The sequence below is a fragment of the Peromyscus californicus genome, unplaced genomic scaffold (assembly GCF_007827085.1).
Source record: "Peromyscus californicus insignis strain IS unplaced genomic scaffold, ASM782708v3 Scaffold_7__1_contigs__length_154581171, whole genome shotgun sequence".
Taxonomy (NCBI): Eukaryota; Metazoa; Chordata; class Mammalia; order Rodentia; family Cricetidae; genus Peromyscus; species Peromyscus californicus.
The window spans coordinates 3,451,459-3,471,352 of NW_026294595.1; the positions used below are offsets into that span (position 1 = coordinate 3,451,459).

Below are 19,894 nucleotides of genomic sequence, written 5' to 3' on the forward strand. Positions count from 1 at the left end.
CCACTGCTGGTGGAGCCAGGATACTACTCATTCATCTCTGCTGGTGGCATGAAAAGGCTCTGGGAACAATCACACAATAGACAGTTCACACACACACACACACACACACACACACACACACACACACACCTGTCCCTCCTACAGACTCAGTCCAGACCACTAACTGTGTAGTCTAGGCTGTCTGTGTGGTTTGTCCCATGTATACCATGGCTGCAGAGATGTTTGCAGCCCTCATTTAGCACAGAAAGGGAAGCAGCCTCAATGTTCAGCAGCAGGAAATGGATGAGTGCTTCTTGGAACAGTCACTCAGTGGAATACTACACAGCACAGAAGAGGACACAGCTTAGGAGGACTCTACATGGAGCACAAAGGCATGTCATAAAATCTAAATTTATAGAGATGAACACAAATAAAACAGCAACAGGGTGTTGTGTGAGAAGAACAGTTGCTAAAGGAGAGAGAATATGGCCCTCTTATGAATAGTTTTGTAAGACTGTTCACAGCAACCTTACAATAGCCCCAACTACACACAACCAAGCGCCCTTCAACAGGAGAGTGGTTATGCAAACTACAACATTTAAAGAATAACGACCCCCAAGAAACCTGCACCCGATTCCTGGAGCCTGTGAACAAGCCACACTGACAAGGCAGAGAGGGGCTCTGCAGATGTGCGCTTGAGGGTAAAGATTTGGAGGCAGAAGGCTACCCTTGGGGACAATCCCGCCTCAGGAGCCCTTAAATGTGGCAAGGATGGCCGAGGTTGGAGACAGAGCCATGGCAGGAGGCAAGGAACCGATGTTTCAGAGGCAGAGGGAACATCCTCCTCTGCTGGCTTTGCTGCAGAGGAACATGGTGGCACCGTCTCGAGACTGGAGTGGACCCCAGCTGACCGCCAGCAAGGGACGGAGCCTCGCCTTGCTACAACCCTCCCCAGGGAACGACGTTCTGTACAAGGAGTGGTGACGACATGGGATTTGTTTTTGAGGCAGGACCTTGCTGTGTAGTCTAGGCTGGCCTCGAACCCCTGCTCCCCGAGCCTCCACCTCTAGAGCACAGGGAGACAGGTTACGGTGAGCTTCTCTCCAGTCTTCAGAAGGGAAGGCTACTCACTACACTTTGGGTCTGGCAAGCCAGTGCTGGAATTCCATCTACTGACCTGTAAGACGGCACTTGTGCTGTGCACACTGATAGATTTAATATGTGCAGCAGAAACAGAATACTAGGGCTGGAGGGGTTCTGTGGTTCCCTGGTAGAACACTTCCCAGCAGGTGAGGCCTGGGATTTCACCTAAGGGCAGGAAGGGAAGCAGGGAGCCAGGGCAGGCTGGAACTGGGAGAGGAACTGTATGTACTGCAGGATACTAGTCAGCTATGAAAAAGAACGTACTATAGATCCGCACGATGTGGGTGGATCTCAAGGGTACCCTGCTAATGATAAAAGCCAGCATCAACAACTTCCACAGCACTCACACCATTCCAGGGGACAAAGCAAGGGCTGAGGATGCAGCTCCATTGGGAGACCACTGGCCTAGCATGCAGGAAGCCCTAGGTTCAACCCCCAGCACCCCATGAACTGGGCATGGTGGTGCACACCTGTAATCCCAGTAATTGAAAAGTAGAGGCAGGAGGACCACACATTACTCTCCTGAACATAAGTAACCTCTCTTGATGGCAACCTTAGTCAGGGTGACCCCAGGACAACAAGAAAGTGACACCAAACAAGGCTGTTTCCTCTCTAAGCAGTCCACAAAGACAAGGCCACGGCTACCCACGAAACACCAAGCCTCCTCTCAGCACAAACAAACAAACAAACAAAAACTCCCCTCCATTACTTCAGCATCAGTAACAAGTTAGCAGCTTGTGAATCGCTTCTCCCGAGAGACAAGAACACCTGGGGTGGGGGTGAGGCAGGATCTCAAGTTCAAGGCTAGCCTGAGCCAAAAAGGGGGGTGGGGAAAGAAAGAAAGAAAAAAGGAAAAAGGATGCCATGTCTGACATAGCCCTGCCTTCCTCCACCTTGTGACAACAGCCAGGCAGTCACGAGCCCCACCCCCCAGACCTCCCCCAGGTCACCAGCCCAGGCCCTAAAGAAGGTTCTGCTGACTCTTGTGTCCAGGTGTTCCTCATCACCTTGAGTAAGAACTGTAGCGTGGTTTCTAGAATGTTCCTGGTGGTCCCTCGATGTTGAGCATGGCTATGCAAGCAGCCAAGGGGAAGGAGCTCACCCTGGGCTCATCTGCACTGTCTGAACAATTGCCTGCAACCTGTAATCACTTCAAAAGAGAAGTGTCCGCACGGCTAAAGCAAAGACATTCTCCTTCCTGGACATATGTGCACACAGTGGCACAGAGGAACAGCACAGAGCTTCTCTTTGGAGAACTAGAGGGCCTAAGAGTGGAGACAGGTGACATTCTGAGTGAGAGAGAATGACGCCTTCCACTCAGTACACTAAAACCCACGGGTGACAGGGTAGCTCAATACAACCCGTTCCCTCTGTGTATGTCTGAAGAGAAATGAAGCAAGGAGGAAAAGAAACCAAACAAAAGCTGCACATCAAGACCGACAGCAGCTCGGATGACCGGCCGGACGGCAGGGAGAGCATCAGGGAGAGCATCGCAAGCTCCGAAGGGCACAGCCCTCAAGTGGGTGCTCAACACACTTGAGCCGAGGCCTGAGACCTGAGCAGGGAGCCTGGGTGGGAACTCAGAACTTTCGAGTCTGTGAGTGTGGTATGTACATGCACAGTGCATGCATATGTAGTGTGTATGATGTGTGGCGTGTACAACATGGTGTGTGTATGCATGGTGATGTGATGTGTGTGCTTTTATGTGCGTGTGTGTGTGTGTGTGTGTGTGTGTGTGTGTGTGTGTGTGTGTGTTAGGACAAGAAAGCATATGGAATCTATCATGCTGTTCTCTGGTGGTATCCGTGAAAATAAAACAACCTGGCAGCCTCCTGCCTCAGACAATACTTCTTCCAGTTGACCTTTGACTTCCCATGTACGGCCAGGTGTTACCTGGCGGTTACAAACCTTTCCCCTCTCCTGTAAGCCCAGTACTGGCTCCCCAAAAGCCACATCTTGACTCCTGCAGCCTGTGAAAGTGTTTCTTCATGTGGCAGAATGGACTCCAGATACGATTAAGGACCTTGAATGAGAAGGAAGACCACAGGGCGAGCACACTGTACTAACAAAGACTTAAAATTTTATTTATTTCATTTCTCTGCTTATTGAGACAGGATCTTGCTCTGTGGCTCGGGCTGGCCTTGAACTTATTGGTCCTGCTAGCTCAGTGTTCCAGAGTGCTAAGATTACAGACATGTGTCACCATGCCCAGCCACAAAAAGAGACAGTAAAGAGAAGGCAAAAAGACAGCGTCACCAGGGAAGCACCAGTGGGGGAGGTGAGGTAGTGAGCCAAAGAACTGCAGGCAGATTCTGGAAGATAAACAAGGAAGGAGGAAATACAACTGCCCCAGGCCACAAGGGTCACAGCCTCAAGACCCTTGGACTTGGGCCACTGAAGCAGATTGTAGACCTCAGACCTCCAAATCTCAAAGACTATACACGTATGTCTGGGCACCTTATATACAGTGCTCTCAAAGTCCAGAGAAGAAGTTACAGACGGTGTGAGCCACCACATGGGTGCTGGGAACTGAACCCAGGTCCTCTGAAGATCAGCCAGTGCTCTTAACCCCTGAGCCATCCCTCCAGACCAGCACCTTGCATATTTTATCCTTAGAATAGAAACTAATTACATCAACAAAACTTGAGGGCACAAAGTCCTAATTAAAGCGTGCCAAAGGGAGGTAGTAACACTAAATTCACTTCCTTTCCACTTCAGTCATTAGAAACTATTTCCCCACCCCCCATCACACCTCTGTACTTAATGTTCCTTAATACTTTGCACTTTTGTTTAAAAATCATGTCATCAAGTGAGATCATTACGACTGTGTGATACAGCACGCTTGCCTCTTGCAGCAAGCTAAGACAGGCATAAAGTTAAGTGTGCATTTATTAATTTTTAGAAGGTTTTATTTTTAATTATGTGTATGTGGGTGTCAGTGAGTACATGTGAGTTTGGGTGCCCATGCAGGTCAAAAGTGTCAGATCCCCTGGGGCTGGAGTTACAGGCAATTGTGGGTGCTGGGATTTGAACTCAGGTTCTCTACAAAAGCAGCAAGTACTCTTACAGGCTGAGGCATCTCTCTAGCCCCTACACGTCCATATGTGTGTGTGTGTGTGTGTGTGTGTGTGTGTGTGTGTGTGTATATATATATATATATATATATATATATATATGTTCACATTTTCTTCACCTCTCTGTGCTGTGCAACCTGGAATTTTATTTTAATTATCGCTAAATTTCTTGTTTGTCTTGTTTGCTTTTGAGACGGGGCCTCATGGAGCCAGGCTAGCCCCATTCTTGCCAAGATATCCTTAAGCTCCTGATCCTCCTGCTTCACCTCTCAAGAGCTAGGCACCCGCCACCACACCTGGCTCAAACTCCTGATTGAATGACGTCATCCTGTCACAGAGCTGCATTCCAATTCCTTGCATAACTCTGAGCCTAAGGAGCAACTGACTCATAGACTGTATATCAGATCCTCTAAGGGACACGAGGTTAGGCTGGAAAAATAGTAAAGCAGCTTTGTTCAAGAACAGATCATCCTAAAATCTGTTCTTGGTACTGGATAGAAAGGGAATCAGTGGAAATGTGAAGCTCAAGCCGCCTTCTGTCTCGGAGGCAAGTGTCTTGTGCTTTATCAGCATCCATGAAACCACCAGGCTAACAAGTATAGTAACTATTAGTCCCTCCCTGGTGACCAATGCGCGCGCGCGCACACGCGCACACACATACACACACACACACACACACACACACACACACACATACATGCGCGCGCGCACGCACACACACACGCACACGCACACACGCACACACACCTTTTAAAACGTTAACATGTAGGCGGAGAGATGGTTCAGCATACAAACCCACTTACACAAGCCTGACAACCTGAGTTCAATCCTGGACCCCACAGAGAAAAAAACCAGATACGGTGGCCTGGATCTGTAATTACAGCACACTGATGGGAAATGGAGAGAGGAGAATCGCACAAGTTAGGTCCAGTTAGGCTGGAGCAAAATAGAAGGTGGGAAGTCTCCTGAACACTCTCCTCAGACCTCCACACGTGCACGCACATGTACACACACACACACACAAATATTATTTTAATTACACACGTGAAAGATTAATAACGAAAATGCATTGCTGAAAGGTATTATCTTGTAGTGTAAAGAAATGAACAGCCAATACCATGCTGCAAGACTCAATGACGTTCAGGTGACATTTCGCCTGAAGTGACTTACAGATTCAATGCAATCCCAGTCAAAATCCCAGGAAACTTTTCAAGGACTCTAACAAGCAGAATTTTAAGTTCAGACAACAAAGCAAAGGAGTTAGAATGGCAAATCAGGCTTGAGAACGCAGGAAAGGGCTAGGGGACTTCCGCTGCTAATGGGTTTCAAGTCATACTTTAGCGTCTGGAAGTACAGCTAGTGTAAACACGCCTGCAGAATTAGCATAGGGATAAGATGTAGAGATCAATGGATCGGGATGAAGTCCAGAAATAGATCGTGTACATTTCGTCAACTGACCACTGAAGGAAGTGCCAAAGAAAGGCAAGCTTTCTCAACAAGCAGTGCTTGAACACTGGCTGTCTGTAATAACAACAGACTCCAGGAAGCAGGGAGATACACACCAGAGATGCGAAGCCCGCACAGTGCCAGCTCTGACTTCAAAAAAAAAATTGGGTCTGCTCATGACCATGCAGCGAGGGGCACCAAGGCAGAATATAAACCTACGGGATCTGAGGGGAGGTGAGGGAGGGGCTGGGTGCGGTCCCTCCAGACTCAGTGTCCTCCCTGCCTGGGTCCCTCCCAAACTCCCCAGCCACTCCAGTTCTAGCTGGAAGGGATGAGTTTAGTCACGTTCGAATGACATCTGGTTCATGACACTGACCAGGTTTGGGGAAAGGAAGGAGCCATGGGGACTGAACTGTCCCTCTCGGGCTCATGCTTTGAACACCTAGTCCCCAGTGTGTGGCACTATTTTGAAGACTTGAGGAGATGGGGTCTGGCTGGGGAAAGCAGGTCAACTAGGGGTGGGTCTTTGAAGGTTAGCCCACTTTCAGTTCAAGCCTGTTTTTTCTGCTTCCTGGTCTTCTAGGATGTGAACAGCTTCCACAGGTTCCTACTAATACAAGCCAATTACCATGTCTTCCCAGGTGTGTGTGTGTGCGCGTGCATATGCATCTGATACACTGAAAGCCTTCTGAGACCATGAGCCAAAATAAGGCTTTTTTCCTTTATGCTGTTTCTATTGGATATTTGGGTCAAATACCATAAAAGTAATTAATTTGAGGCCATTAACTGTGATATGTCAGTGTCTCTCAAATAGACAGAAATGGAATTCAAGCTGTCTCCAAGTTCAAAATGTGGTTCAGAGTGAGTGGGCGTTGTCCACTGCTGTGGGAGTCTGCTAGGAGGAGACATGGGGAGGGCTCTATGTGCAGCGCACCCACCACGGCCCTGAAGACCCTTACACCGAGCACCAGGACAGAGGTGGCACGAGAACTCCTGGGGTGGGGTGGCATAGTGGGAGAAGGCACATGAGCAGCTAGCTCCTAGAAACTGAGGAGACTCGGTCTCACAGTACATCCCAGGATCCTGTACAGAGTGTCCAGGACAGGAGAGGTGCTCATTCCATCCCGTGACCTCTGGCCGGCCCCACTACAGACCCTACAAAAGTGCCACCAATGTAGCCAGCACAGACACTGCTTTACAGCCTTCCACTCAAGAGAGTAAGCAACCGCCTTTGACACCACATGCTTCCTATGCCTCATCCTGAAAGGCACCATGTTCCAAAGAGCTCCCCAGTCTAGACTCTGGGTGCCCTGGCTACTCTCCCAGATTAACTAGCTCAAAGAGTTCTCACTCCCCGGAGTCTTACTTCCTCTCCTCTCAAGACCTCTGGACATTTCAGTCTGTAGGTTACCCTCACCATTTTCTTCCCACAGGTTTTCCCTGTGTCTCTTCTTTGCAGCCTCGGGGCCCATTCCAGGCTTCCAGAGAAAGCAAAATGCCATCCCTCTGCATTACTGGAATTTGGGGAGCAAAGGGGGTTCCCTGGAGATGTGTGCTCCTCTCTGCTGTGTGCAGCTTCTCTATAGCCATGTAAACCACAACGTCCCGTTAGGTGTTCTGAAGCATTTATAGCAGCAGCGTTAAGGGTACGGTGCAGGGTGCACACACGTAGGCAGCTGCGGAGAGCAGACAGATGCAGCTGTGTTTCAGGGATCAGTCAGAAAACCTTTTCCATAAAGTGCTAACAAATATTTTAGACTTACAAGGAATCAGAGGCAGGCAACTAGGTTTTTGAGAGTTCAAGGCCAGCCTGTTCTTCATAGCAGAATTCAGAGTCTAAATTCAGAATTTAGACTGTGCCTCAACAAAGGGAGGGAGGGAGGGAGGAAGGGAGGGAGGGAGGGATAGGAGGAAGGGAGGAAGGTGTGAATCATTACTGGTGTCTGTCTCCTGAGGACCATCAGTTACACAGGAGCCTGCTGAGAATATTCCAAAGAGAGGTCAACCCTTTTCCTCTAGCCATGGAGCATTCCAGACTGATGAAAAGGTCCCTCTCTTTGCAGGGAGCATTTGGGTTCTTTAAAAGTCAGGGTCCCGGAAGAGCTGAGAGCCCACCGTAGGACAGCGATGGGGTCGGGGCTCCCTGCATACATTAAACCTACCACTCTCAGATACAACTACGGCTCTGGATTCTAGATGGAATAGACAGCGCAGGTGGTTTGTGGAAACCCATGGTTCTCCCAGACCCCATTCCCACCAAGCTTCTCCCACAGTACCAGGTCTGATGCCCCTTCCCCAAGCAACTGGACTGCTGCAGCCTCTAGTACTGTCCTGCTAAGCTGTCAGCGCCCCTTCATCCCTTCCAGCATCAGCACCCAGCAGCCACCTCTCCAATCCTCACTGCACCCTGCCTCACCATCTCCCAGCCCTCTCATCATGAGAGTGAGCCTGGACTTTTCCCAAGTGCCAGGCTCCCAGACTTTAGGAATTCCAGGAACCAGTTCAAATCTCAGAAATAAAAACTGCAGGGCTTAAAAGAGGCTGAGTGGCAGGGTCTGACTTCTGGTCCTGTAGCTAGAGTTTTCCTGCCTGGCCCACAGTCAGGACAAATCTCTGTCACCCGCCAGTCCCACAGCCACTCAGACCCGACCAAGTAAACACAGAGACTTATATTGGTTACAAACTGTATGGTCGTGGCAGGCTTCTTGTTAACTGTTCTTACAGCTTAAATTAATCCATTTCCATTAATCTATACCTTGCCACATGGCTCGTGGCTTACCGGCATCTTCACATGCTGTTTCTCATCATGGTGGCTGGCAGTGTCTCTCTGACTCAGCCTTCCACTTCCCAGCTTTATTCTCCTCCTTGTCCCGCCTATACTTCCTGCCTGGCCACTGGCCAATCAGTGATTTATTTATTGACCAATCAGCAACACACTTGACATACAGACCATCTCACAGCACTTCACCAAATCAAGTGCTGAAACCAGTGACCACCATCTCCTACTTCCTAAAAGCAAAGTTCGGAACACAGAGTCCAGGGGCTGGAGAGGTGCTCGGCGGTTTATAGCACTTGTTGCTCTTGCAGAAGACCCAAGTTCGATTCTCACCACCGACATGGTGGCTCACAACCTTCTGTAACTCCAGTTCCAAGGGATCTGACGCCCTCTTCTGGCCTCCTCAGACACCAGGCATGCATGCGGTGCGTGAACACACATGCAGGCAAAATACCCATACACATAAAATAAATGTATGTATTTTTTAAATAAGTGGTGGTGGCCTTGTTACAGTGGCCTTGCTGTGCACAGGCCAGAGCCCAGTGTGCTGAGCCCAGCATTATCCTCACAGTAGTGTGCGGGCTCTCCTCTGCTCTCATCCCCTCTCTCCCATTCCACCTTCATAGCCAACAGCACCCTAGAGACTCTCCAGGAGTCAGTGACCTGCCAGCATCTAAGTCCCCTCCTACCCCCCTCCCCCCGACACACACTTCCTTGAGGCCTGAGGTTGCCCCACTCCAGAGCCTGGTACAGTCCTCACTCCCTCTCCACCAGTCCCCACCCCGGTGTGGAGTCTCTCAAGCCAGATGCCTAGCTACCAGGGGCACATGTGATCACTGATGCCCACCCCCACCCTGCTCCTTGCAAGTCTAGCTGTGGCTCTCAAGTCACCTCCCCCATCACAGCCCTGGTGGGGGTAGGGAGGTTTCCCATGCACTTGGCCAGTCTGAGCCTTGGTTTCCATCTACAGAGTCTGTGGGCCCCAGGACTGAACACAGAAGAATGCCTGTCACAGCGCACATGCTCAAGGAATAGAGGTTGTCCCCAGTATTATCACTGTGGCTCCCTGTGCTGCTGGGGGAGGAATGCACTCTTGACTCACCATTCAGGGCCCTGCCAACCTTTCTAGCCATACCATCTGCTGACCTGGTTACACAGCCTTCCCTCAACTCAGCTCCTTCATCACTAGGGCTACTATATCGCCAAGGCAGCCCCTGCCCAGTGTGTACACAGTAGGCGGCTAACTGAGTCACTAAGGTTATTATATCACCAAGGCAGCCCCTGCCCAATGTGTACACAGTAGGTGGCTGAGTGCCACTTACCCGTGTAGCAGTCTCTGGTGGAGGAGACACCGAGGAACCATAGAGATGATCCCAGTCTCCACAGACATCACACCGCACTTCTACATCAACACGACAGACTTAGGATTTAGACAAATGGGCACTAATGACAATACACACTCTCAAGTTTGTGACACATCCTACATGGTGTCAAAACTATGTCAAGCCTGCTTTAGAACCCAAAGCTAACCTGTCTGAGATGACACTTCTCATCCATCCTGGAACCTAACCTTGGTTATACTCCTGACTCAAGCCCGGGGTCCCCAGAACAGAAGCATTAATAAATAGAAAATCATTTGCATCTAATCCAGATTGTCAATGTACTGGTCTTTAATCTGTAAACCACCGTTCCCCATGCCAAGTAGGACTCTGGGAAGGAGTGCTAGCGGCCTGCCAGCATCCCAGGGTCTCATGCTCTCCTCAGCACAGGAAAGGGGCACAGAGCTCGATCCCATCTGCCTGCCTGCACTCTGCTTTTCCACTTCACAGGAGTGTCAAGGCATCACCTCCAAGGGCCACAGAAAAAGAAATCACACAGCTCGGGTGCTGACAACCCTCTCCTGTCTGTCAGAACAGGGAAATAAAAGCTAACAAGACCTCCAAAGGCAAAATCCCCAAACCTCCATTCGGTACCCAGCAGCTGTCAAAGAGAACACAGGGCCCTGAAGACAGGGGGAACCCCCCCCCCCCTGAAAAACACAGCTGCTGCAGGTGTGAGCCCCACAGACAAAGAAGGTCCAAGGGTGTTACAGGCATCCTCCGTACCCCTGCAACCGAGGAGCCAGGGTTGTCTGTTCTGAGCACCCAGCCTCCTTCCCCCATTATTATTATTTAGAGGGCTGTTGAGATTCTCTTGCTTCCTTATTTATGCAATCAGGAAATCACTGCACAGACCTACTTCCAAACTCAAAGCCACGTGGGCCAATTCAGATGGATAATTAAATATTGAACAAACGTTGAAATGCCGCTACTGGATGAGAATAGCTAAAAATAACCAGCCCCCACTCCTGGAGCCAGTACCTGACACTCGGGCACCACGGCGGCTCCTTCTCAACCCCCCCTCCCCACGACTGCCAGACACATTCCCAGGAATGACAAAGTGGGGTGGGGGCTGACTCCCTAAATACCTCCTGAACAGAAAACAAAACTCCAGCTCCCGGCAAGCTCTGAATGTTCCTGACCAGGAAATGCTCTCCCTTCCTGACATTTAAGCAAGTGGCCCTAGAGGAAGTTACTGGAGAAGTGGCAGTCTCTGCTTTTCTTTTAAAAACAGTCAAAAGGCTTCGGGTCATCTCTAAAGCAAAACAAGCATGTGGTCCCGGATGTGAGCAAGTCCACCAGGAGACACACAGGGGTTCCAAACTCATGAGCTAATCTAGAAAAGGCAACAGACAAAGCCAACATGTCAATAAAATGCAAAGAGATTGAGAACCCAGTTCCAAACCGCAGCTATCATCAGTCATGGCGGTAACCTTAGGCAAGAGGCCTCGGCTCCATGGACCTCAGTTTCCCTATTGGGAATGTAGTTGCAAGAGACTGAGCAAAGGCTCCTGGCGCCTGGTCATGCTGTGGGCCTCGGTGGGTGCAGAACTGAAGCAGTGAGAAACTACGTGCCCAGGAATCAAGCTCTACCCTGACCCACCGAGGTCAACCAGTGCTCAGAGTCACACCAGCCAAGGAGAGGCAGGGCCTCCAGGTGATTCTAGGCCGGCTTAACAGCCCTGTGGCCCCAATGCTAGCTTCAGGCATTATTTCACCAGAGCTCAGTCTCCCTACCTGGGGATGGAAATAACAATGCCCTGTACCTCTATGAAGGGTTGGGAAGTTACGAGATGGGAGATAAGCAAGGGAGGCCCTCAGCATGGCATGGCCCACATTCCGACGGTGAAAGAGGCTATCTAATTATTAAAGGTGATGAAGACAGCCGGGATATCGAAGGCCACGGGGCTGACATTCCAGCAGATTAACTGGCGCCTCCGGCCTCCCTCAAGGACCTAAAGCTCTGTCTAGGGAGTGGGCCTCAGGCTGGCTGCCTGCGGCTGGGAACTCACCACCCAATGTGCACTGAACCATCCCACTAAGAAACTTAAAGGGTAAACCGGGCTGACGTCCTGAGACATGTGATCTGCCAGTAAAGTGGCATGTTTGGCAGAATGTGAACGACAACAGGGGATAGCAGGCAAAGGTGAGGCAGGAGGCCAGAGGTGGGGGTGGCCGTGGTGGGTATAACCTGTGTATGAAGAGAAGCCAACTGGAAGGAATGAGGAAGACTCCATATTGAGCCAGTGGGCTCTGCATTCCAGGAGACATGCCAAAAGGCCCTGGGGCAACAGTCTGGACCTACGAGCTGGACAAGCCTGAGAACACTTGTGAGGTTGGGAGCTGGATGTATCTTGTGGCCCCCAAGTACTCAAATATGCTCCCCAGAGACCAATGACATGCTCTGTCTCTTCTTGGGGGTTGACCTCTGAAATCCAATTTGTCTTTCCCCCCCTTCCTCTCTCTGTTCCTGCGGAGATACAGAGCCTGTGTGGGGTTCGGCCCCAACTTCTCTTCACCCTTACATATCCTGGGGTCTGGTGGGCTCACTCCCCTTATGAGGTATAATATGAGTCAATATTGTTCCCATTTGCTTTGCTTCCATCTGCTGAATGCCCCATCTGTTCTGGCAGTGAACTCAGAATGTTTAACCTTAACATCAGAACCTTAACATTTAACACGCATAGCGGTGCTGTGGATGCATACTGGTATCTTCATTTTACAGATGAAGAAACCAGAGGCCAGAGACTGAGAGCCTTGCCCAAGGCCACACCACTCGGATGCTGGAGCCCAGCTCTGCCCAACCCCAGATTCTGGTCTCTGCCTTACTAACCCACGGCCCGGCAGAGCTGCAGGCCAGGCCTTGACTTTAAGAAGGCCTCATCTCCTTTTCCTATCCCATTTTCACGGTTAGCAGCATCACTGGGAGTCTGCAGCTGCTTTCTCCCACAGTCCTCCAGTCCCAGCCCTCCTTGTGGTAGAGGATGGGTCCTTCCCTCACCGCTGCTCCCACGAGAGGCCAATGTGACAGACACAGGCACAACCACGCTGCCATCGGGAGTGCTGGTGAGCCGGAATCACACACCCATGGGCAAAGGTGTGCACCCGTCCAGACTCCAAGGGCAGATGACCCAGAGGCCACGCTCTGAACTGGTAGTGGAGGAAGCCACACTCTAGAGGTCATCCCCAGCCCTTCTGGGTACACCTTCATTTTGCAGAGTGTATTGGGGGCTCTTGGGAGCCCCCCTCCTGGTACTCCACAGACAGACTCTAGCAGTCCCTGCAGGGAAAGGGGCCCAAGTAGGATTGGGCCACAGAGCAGCAAGACAGGGAAACAGACAGATAGAGGGCTGGGGAAAACACAGCCGTGCCAGAAGGAAGTGCTGCCCAAATCCCTAGCCCCCAGCAGGACCTCGCATGGGACTGACTTGGACACAGAAGACCCCAGACCTCCCTGGCATTACTGTGAGCACCCAGAGAGGTGTCCAAGCTCATGGGGCAACAGAGTAGGATCAGCTCCTCCTGACAGAAGGGGAGACTGAGAGCCTGGAATGGGCCCACTGTCAGCAACCAAAAGCCGACCTAGGAGTAGAGTCCTCTCACTAAGCACGGCCCTGTCCCTAGAAAAGGCTGTGTTCTACGGTACCTGATAAGCCAGTCTCTCCATCCAATAGGGCCTGGTGAGTCTAGGAGCAAATAAAACTCATCTCCACATGCCCTGGGCCCAGGCTAAAGCCAGCAGCTAGCAGGTGCTGGAAAAGTACTGAATGATAGGCTAGGGCTTAGATCAAGGACGGGGAGTGTTGTATTTCTCTTAGGAAGTTGTCCTTACTCCTGATACCAGGAAATGGAAGCAAAGCACCTTAACTGGTGACATCCTTCTGGAGACAAGACTCCCCCAAAACCCAGAAGCAAGCCCCAGCCTTCAAGTGGCCCAGGGTCACACAGCACAGTATGGAATGCCTAGATGAGGCCATCACACAAAGCTCCTGCTTCCTCCCAACTGCAAGGCCCACCTGCCCGATCTTCAGATGGGAACATGAAGCTAAGGAGAGAAGAGCCTTGTTTAGTCCCCAAGTGTAACCCTGGGACCCTGGAGACATCGGCTTTCCCTCACAGCTTTGTCAAGAACAGCACGCTGCTCTCAGAGGGCAGTGAGGCCCTCCACAGAAGGTGGTGGCCTAGCTAACACCCGTGCCTGGCCATCTGTGGGTCCCTGCTACCAGCCCCCAGCACTTTCATGTACTTTTCTATTTCTGAACACAGAGCTATGCTCCTTTCCCCTCTCTGCTAGTAGCTGAGGTCAGAAATGAGGTTGGGGAAAGGTGGATCGAGGGGCTGCCACCACCCCTTTGGGTAATGCTACCATTAGAGGACCAACCCCTAACCATGACACCAAGGTCAGAAGGGAGCAATTCAAGATCTTAGTGTGGGCTTCCCAATAGGAAGCCCACAAAAGGGGGTGTGGCCAGAGCAGGAAGATGGGCAAGGAGCCCCTGGCCACCCTGCACCTTGACCTGCAACTCTGATCACACCCCCAACTGGTCACTACCGAAGGCTGTCCTCTGTCCCCCCATGCAAGATGAACTCACTCTACCCCAAGGGCTTTTTCCTTTTCTTTCTCTGTGCACACTCACAGGCACTTCCCACCTCGTAAAGGACCACGGTTCACACCTAACTATGGTCTGAGCTGCAGGCACAGGCTTCTAGCTTCCCAGACAGGACCCTGCTGCCACTGCCACCACTGTCCCTGAGATTCAGAGAGGCAGCTGACAGAAAGACAGTTTTCTGGAAGTAGGACTTAGACCTAGGGCTGACTCAGTCACTCCCGGTAAGGCAAAGGAAATCCCACCCAGCTTAGACACAGTCTCAATGTCAACTCCTTCCTGAATTTCTCCAACTAGAATTTCCATCAGCGCTGGTCTCTCCACCACCGCCAGCAAGCAGTGAGTTCCTTCCAAGCTAGCGCACAAAACTGAGCCCAGCTGGGAGCCAATGTTTGATCCATTCAACATTGATCATCCCTGGCCTCATTAACTGAACAGAAGGCAGAGTTCCCATCCTCTGAGAGCCTCCGCAGTGGGTACAGAAGAGGGCATGGTCATACAGGGCATTTGAGGGATAGGGCTGGGACAGGAGAGACTCTGAGGGAAGCCAAATACAACTGGACACTCATCCCACACCCATTCTCACAGCAGGAACCTGTAGAAATGACGCCTTCTCCCACAGCTGAGCAAAAAAGGAAGGCTCAGGAAATGCAGTGATTAGAACCCATTCACGAAGCTTGAAGCCAGGTCTCTGGTTTCCTGGGCCAGTCCTAGACTTGGGGCTGGAACTAGGCAGAGGCCACTTCAGCAAAAGCAAAGGGTGGGGGGTATCACAAACTTTGGGATACCCTCAGACCAAGTCCCAGCACAAACCTGTAAGCAGAAACAGCTTCAACGTGAACTCTGTGCACAGGAACTCAGTACTTCCTAAACAAACCCTGCACATTGCTACTTGGCCCTACTGTGGGGAAAACTCTTCCCCATTCGTGGGGGGAAGTAAACTAGTGCAGACTGCCTGCCTGCTTCACCAGCCCTCACCCTAACAAGGGCCAACTCATACACCAACACCTCTCCATACCTGCCAGATTCTGCCTATGGTGAAGGGGGAGCCTTACCATGCCCCAGATAACCTCATGATGCAAACCAACCCATCTTCTTCTGTATCATGGACACCTTCAGTGGGCCTAAGCCTCAGAGGCATCTGGCCTTCCTAGAGCCCAGGGCAAAGCCTCTGTGTGGAAGCCCCTGACCCTTTCCACTTACTAGACCAGCACAAGGCAAAACTTTCAGCGTTTTTGGCTGAAGATCTTATTACTGGAAAGAGGAAAGGCTGTGCGTGCCTCCCCCACTCCACCCCACCACCATCTTGAAAGAGGTACCCCTCCAAGGGCCACTCAGAGGGGCCCCAGGTCCCTATAAACATGGCTCCCCACAATACAGGACTGAAGGAGGCCAAGCTTGAGTTCTAGACAGTGGAAACAAGCCAAGATCCACTTCGACTACTTTATGGCCTGGGTGCTGGGTAAACTGATGCACAGTGGGATGGAACACGGATCTGAGCGGTGCGGGGGACACTGGATATCAGGGCCCCTATTCCTTGCTCCTGGTACATGGGAGACACTAGAGACCCAGGTTCCCCAAGAAGAAGGACCAACAAGAAGCTGGGGCAATGGGGATGGGACAGTCACGGTATCTCCAGATGAGGGGCCCTCACCCACAGACACAGGCGCATCACCGGTCCCCTGGTGTCCCAGGGCATCCTCTGGTGATACGGTGGTAGTGAGGAACTGGGGTCGGGGTGTCGCCTACCCCTGGCGGGCCGGGTCCGGCTGCGGGAGCGGCTCCTCTGTCGCTGCAGCCGGGGCCGCCGCAGCAGCCGGTAGTAGTAGGACGGCCTCCCGGTGCTCTTCCTGGCGTTGCCACCCGCGGACATGCTGCCGCCCGCCGGGCACCGGGCCAGGCCTGGGCGCTCACACGGGCCCCATCGGCCGCTCCGGACCGCCCGGCGGGCGCCCCGCACTCTCCTGAGCTCCGGTGCAGCAGCCGCCGAGGCCAAGGCTGCCCTACAAAGTAGCTCCAACTCCTCCTCCGCCGCCTCCCCGCCCCGCCTTGAGCAGCCGGCCCCTCCGCGGGGGCCCGGGACCGGGAGGCCGGGCTGGCACCCGCCCGGAAAGTCAGTGCGGGTGAAATCCTGGCCTGGAGTCGTCGGGGCGACGCGGCCCGGGAGTGTCCCTGTCCCGCCGGAGGGACCCCAGGAGCATCATATCCCGTCGCCCGCGCCTCAGACTCCACATTGCACCCAGGGCTCCCGGGGCACCCTATGCCACAGCAGAGTGCATATCTGCATGCACACTAAGGCTAGGCACGTGCAGTTAGGGTCTGAGGGAGGGGGTCCCTGATTTACTGGACGAAAACGTGGCCAGAAGTGAGCGGCCGCACACAGCTCTGCAGGCACTCCTCAGTCAGGTCGGAAGTCCCCCCTGACTTTGTTGCCTAAGATACTTAGCTATTCTTTACATTTAGAAGGCAGTCTCGTCTGATAAGAATATTGCTTTCATATCACTGGGATTACTTTGTGTATTTCAAGCACACATAAAGAATATAAGGCACACCTATGTAATCAGAGGGCTTTGCCAAGCCATTTTGCCCCATCCCCGCACCAAATAAATCACCAGAGTGCCTGAATTTTTCCTCCCCTCCAACATTTTTAGTAGCACTATCGAGGCTGAAGGCAGGAAGATCCCTACCTCACAGTGGAGAAGAGAAACTGAGGCTTGCAGAAAGGATGCATCAGCGGCCTCTATCTGCTCTCATAAGCTTTCTCCAAGTCATTCTGCAGCTCCAGAAACTTCCAATGGCTCCCCAGAGCATAAGAGCTACAAACCCAACCATCTCTTTGGTATTTGAAGTGCCAGAAATCAGAAATCGGGCACAAATCAAACCACCTGCAGCTTCACCCATCACTGCCTCGACCCTGTTCCCTGCCAGCTCTCAGCCCTGCTCTGTTTGTGGCCAGTAATCTATCTACCTGTTCCTTTCCCCATCCTCTTAGGGCTGCGTCCTCTACAGGGAGTCCCTGACCCTCCTGGTCCTAGGTGACTTCCCTTTCTCTCTCTTCGTCCCCATAGCAACATTATTATTTTAAGTTATTAAAACCACACCATCTACCAGACTTCCATCCCTTCAAGAACAGAAGGGGAACCTGAGGACCTAAAAGATGTGCACATGCCTGCATGTGTTGACTTATGTATGTGTGTGTGCAGTGTGTGTGTGTGTGTGTGTGTGTGTGTGTGTGTGTGTGTGTGTCACTTGCCTCAATCACAGAGAAAAGTGTAATGGCACATGGTCTTGGCCAGAGGCTGTTGCATGAACTCTCTAGGGAAGTAGGGTGGGCTAGTCACAGGTGGTGCTTGGGGCAGTCTGGAGCTGGGTAGGGCAGCCTAGGCAGGAATCCAGGCCAGGTTTTTCTCCTCACAAGGGAAGCCCCCTTCCCGGCTCCTCAGTCAGGGAGGGAGGGCCTCCAGGTCAGGGGGGGGGGGGGGCGCTGGATCACAGCTGGAAGCCAGGCGCCATCCTGAGACCTGGGATGGGGGAGGGGAGGGAAGGGCAGTTCTCCAAACCCAGCTGTAGAGAGTCCCCGGTCCAGTCCTCCTGTCCCTCTTCCCAGAACACCGGCCAGCCCCACAGGACTGGAAGTGTTGTCAGCTGGGAGACAGGGACCCGGATACCACTACAGCAATCTGCACCATGTCACTGGACTCCAGGCCTGTTGTGGGCTGAGCCTTCCTTCAGAGCACCTCCCACCAAGGTGGCTCAGCATGCCACCGCTACACCTCAGCATTTCTGGGGGTGAGTGCTCTCCACTGCCAAGCTAGCCTAGTTTTAGAAGCTGAAGGTCCCCACCTGCAAAGTTTCAGGGTCAGAGCAGAGTTCACCTGACCCATTTTGCTTCCCTTTGGGCCTGCTTGGCTAGGTTCCCTGTGGACTAGGTGAACACTAACAGGTGGAGAACAGGCTCTGGCCTGGCCCCCAGCAGGCAGCAGCAGGGATGTGTTTGGTGACCTTGGAGTAGCAGGACTAAAGTTTAGGGCCCCATCTGTACACAGGAGGGATCCAAAGGTCTGGCCTGGTTTCTACCTCAGTCTCTCAATTCCCGCCTACAACGGGACACTATTAAGCGCCTACCGGCTCTCAGAGAGTCAGCTGGTGCACAACAAGCGTCTGAATTCCTGGCCTTGGCAAAGGAGTAGTCATTACCAACCAGCCACACCCAGCACTTCTACAGGTCCATGGTGGGTGCTGAGGAGGAATGGCGGCCCCAGCAGGAGCTCGGAGACTAAGGAAAGGCCTGGCTCCCCGCCACCCCTCCTGCTCTCAATCCGAGAACCTGGAGGCAGACAAAAGCTGCTTCCTGCACCCCAGCAGAGCATCTGGAACCAATCTGCCCCCAGAGCCTCTACCTCTGCCTGTGAGCAGGACTCCCGTGGCCTCCACTCCTGTGAAGGAGAGCAGCCCCCAGGCAGAGCCCAGTTTTGGCAGGGGCACCTGGAAAATGCCCTCCTCCTCACTAGGACTGTTTCTCAAACTGAGGACTCTAACCACCAACTACCAACAGGGAAGCCCTCAGTGATTGCCTCAGACAGACAGGCTTCCCAGGCCCTGATCCAGGAGCGTGGGTGCCTACAGGAAAAGTCTGGATTTGTACTGCCACCCTGGCCCACTTCCAGAGGGACACCTGAGTGAGGAGGTAACATACATCTCTCCATCGACTGGGTAGAGGTTCAAGACCGTAGTCTCCAATCCCCCAGCTGATAAAGCAGGCATTTCCTATCGTCACGTAAGGTGTTTGAAACAGTGGATGTAGATGGAACCTAGAAATGGACCCTCTCAGTAAGAGCCAGGCTGGAAACGGGACTCCCCAAATCAGATCTCACCTATCCCCTTCACCGTCTTCACCGTCCCTCAGAAGACCCAGCAGATGGCTCAGAGCTTGAGGACCTCAGTTAGCTCTCTGAAAGCCTGTGGTGGAAGAGGAGGGTCACCTCCAGCAAGCTGCTCTCCACTCCACTCTAGCAGTGGCATGCGTGGGTCCACACACAATAAAGAAATGTAAAATGAGGAAGAAGAGGAAGGAGAAAAAGAATACCAAGTAAAAGCAAATGGGCGCCCCATCTCGTTCCTTCTGGACACCGGAGCTACCTACTCTGTCCTGAGACAATTTTGGGGGCCTACTTCTCGCCTCCCTGTTGTTGGGGTGGGGGAACAGCCTTATCTACCTCATCAGACTTCACCACTTAATTGCATTTTCAGAGGCATCCCTCTCACACACACATTCTTAGTGGTGCCAAGCTGCCCGGTACCTTTAATGGGAAGGGATCTTCTAGCTAAGGTAGGAGCGTCCATTTCTTTCGCTCCCCACATTCGCCTCACCCCAGACGCCCCAACAGCTCCTCTCCTCCTTCTCCTAGCCACTCACTCTACTGACTCTAATGGTTTCTTTCCCTTGCCAGCCTCTCAGGTAGACCCAGAAGTCTGTGACACCCAGAACCC

At 52.2% G+C, this 19,894-nt stretch overlaps 1 protein-coding gene across 9 annotated transcripts in view; it reads right to left on the reverse strand.

Annotated features, from left to right (window-relative positions):
• Dab2ip (DAB2 interacting protein) overlaps positions 1-19,894 on the reverse strand; it is a 182,083-nt gene that overhangs the window by 92,140 nt on the left and 70,049 nt on the right. The window contains exon 1 of one of the 9 annotated variants that reach the window (XM_052725898.1): positions 16,154-16,397. The exons of 7 other annotated variants lie outside the window; for them this stretch is intronic. In XM_052725898.1, coding sequence (XP_052581858.1) covers positions 16,154-16,277 — 124 coding nt within the window. In that variant the 5' untranslated portion in view covers positions 16,278-16,397. Of the gene's footprint in view, positions 1-16,153; positions 16,398-19,894 lie in introns of those variants that run through there. One more of the 9 variants, XM_052725899.1, reaches the window with a different exon arrangement.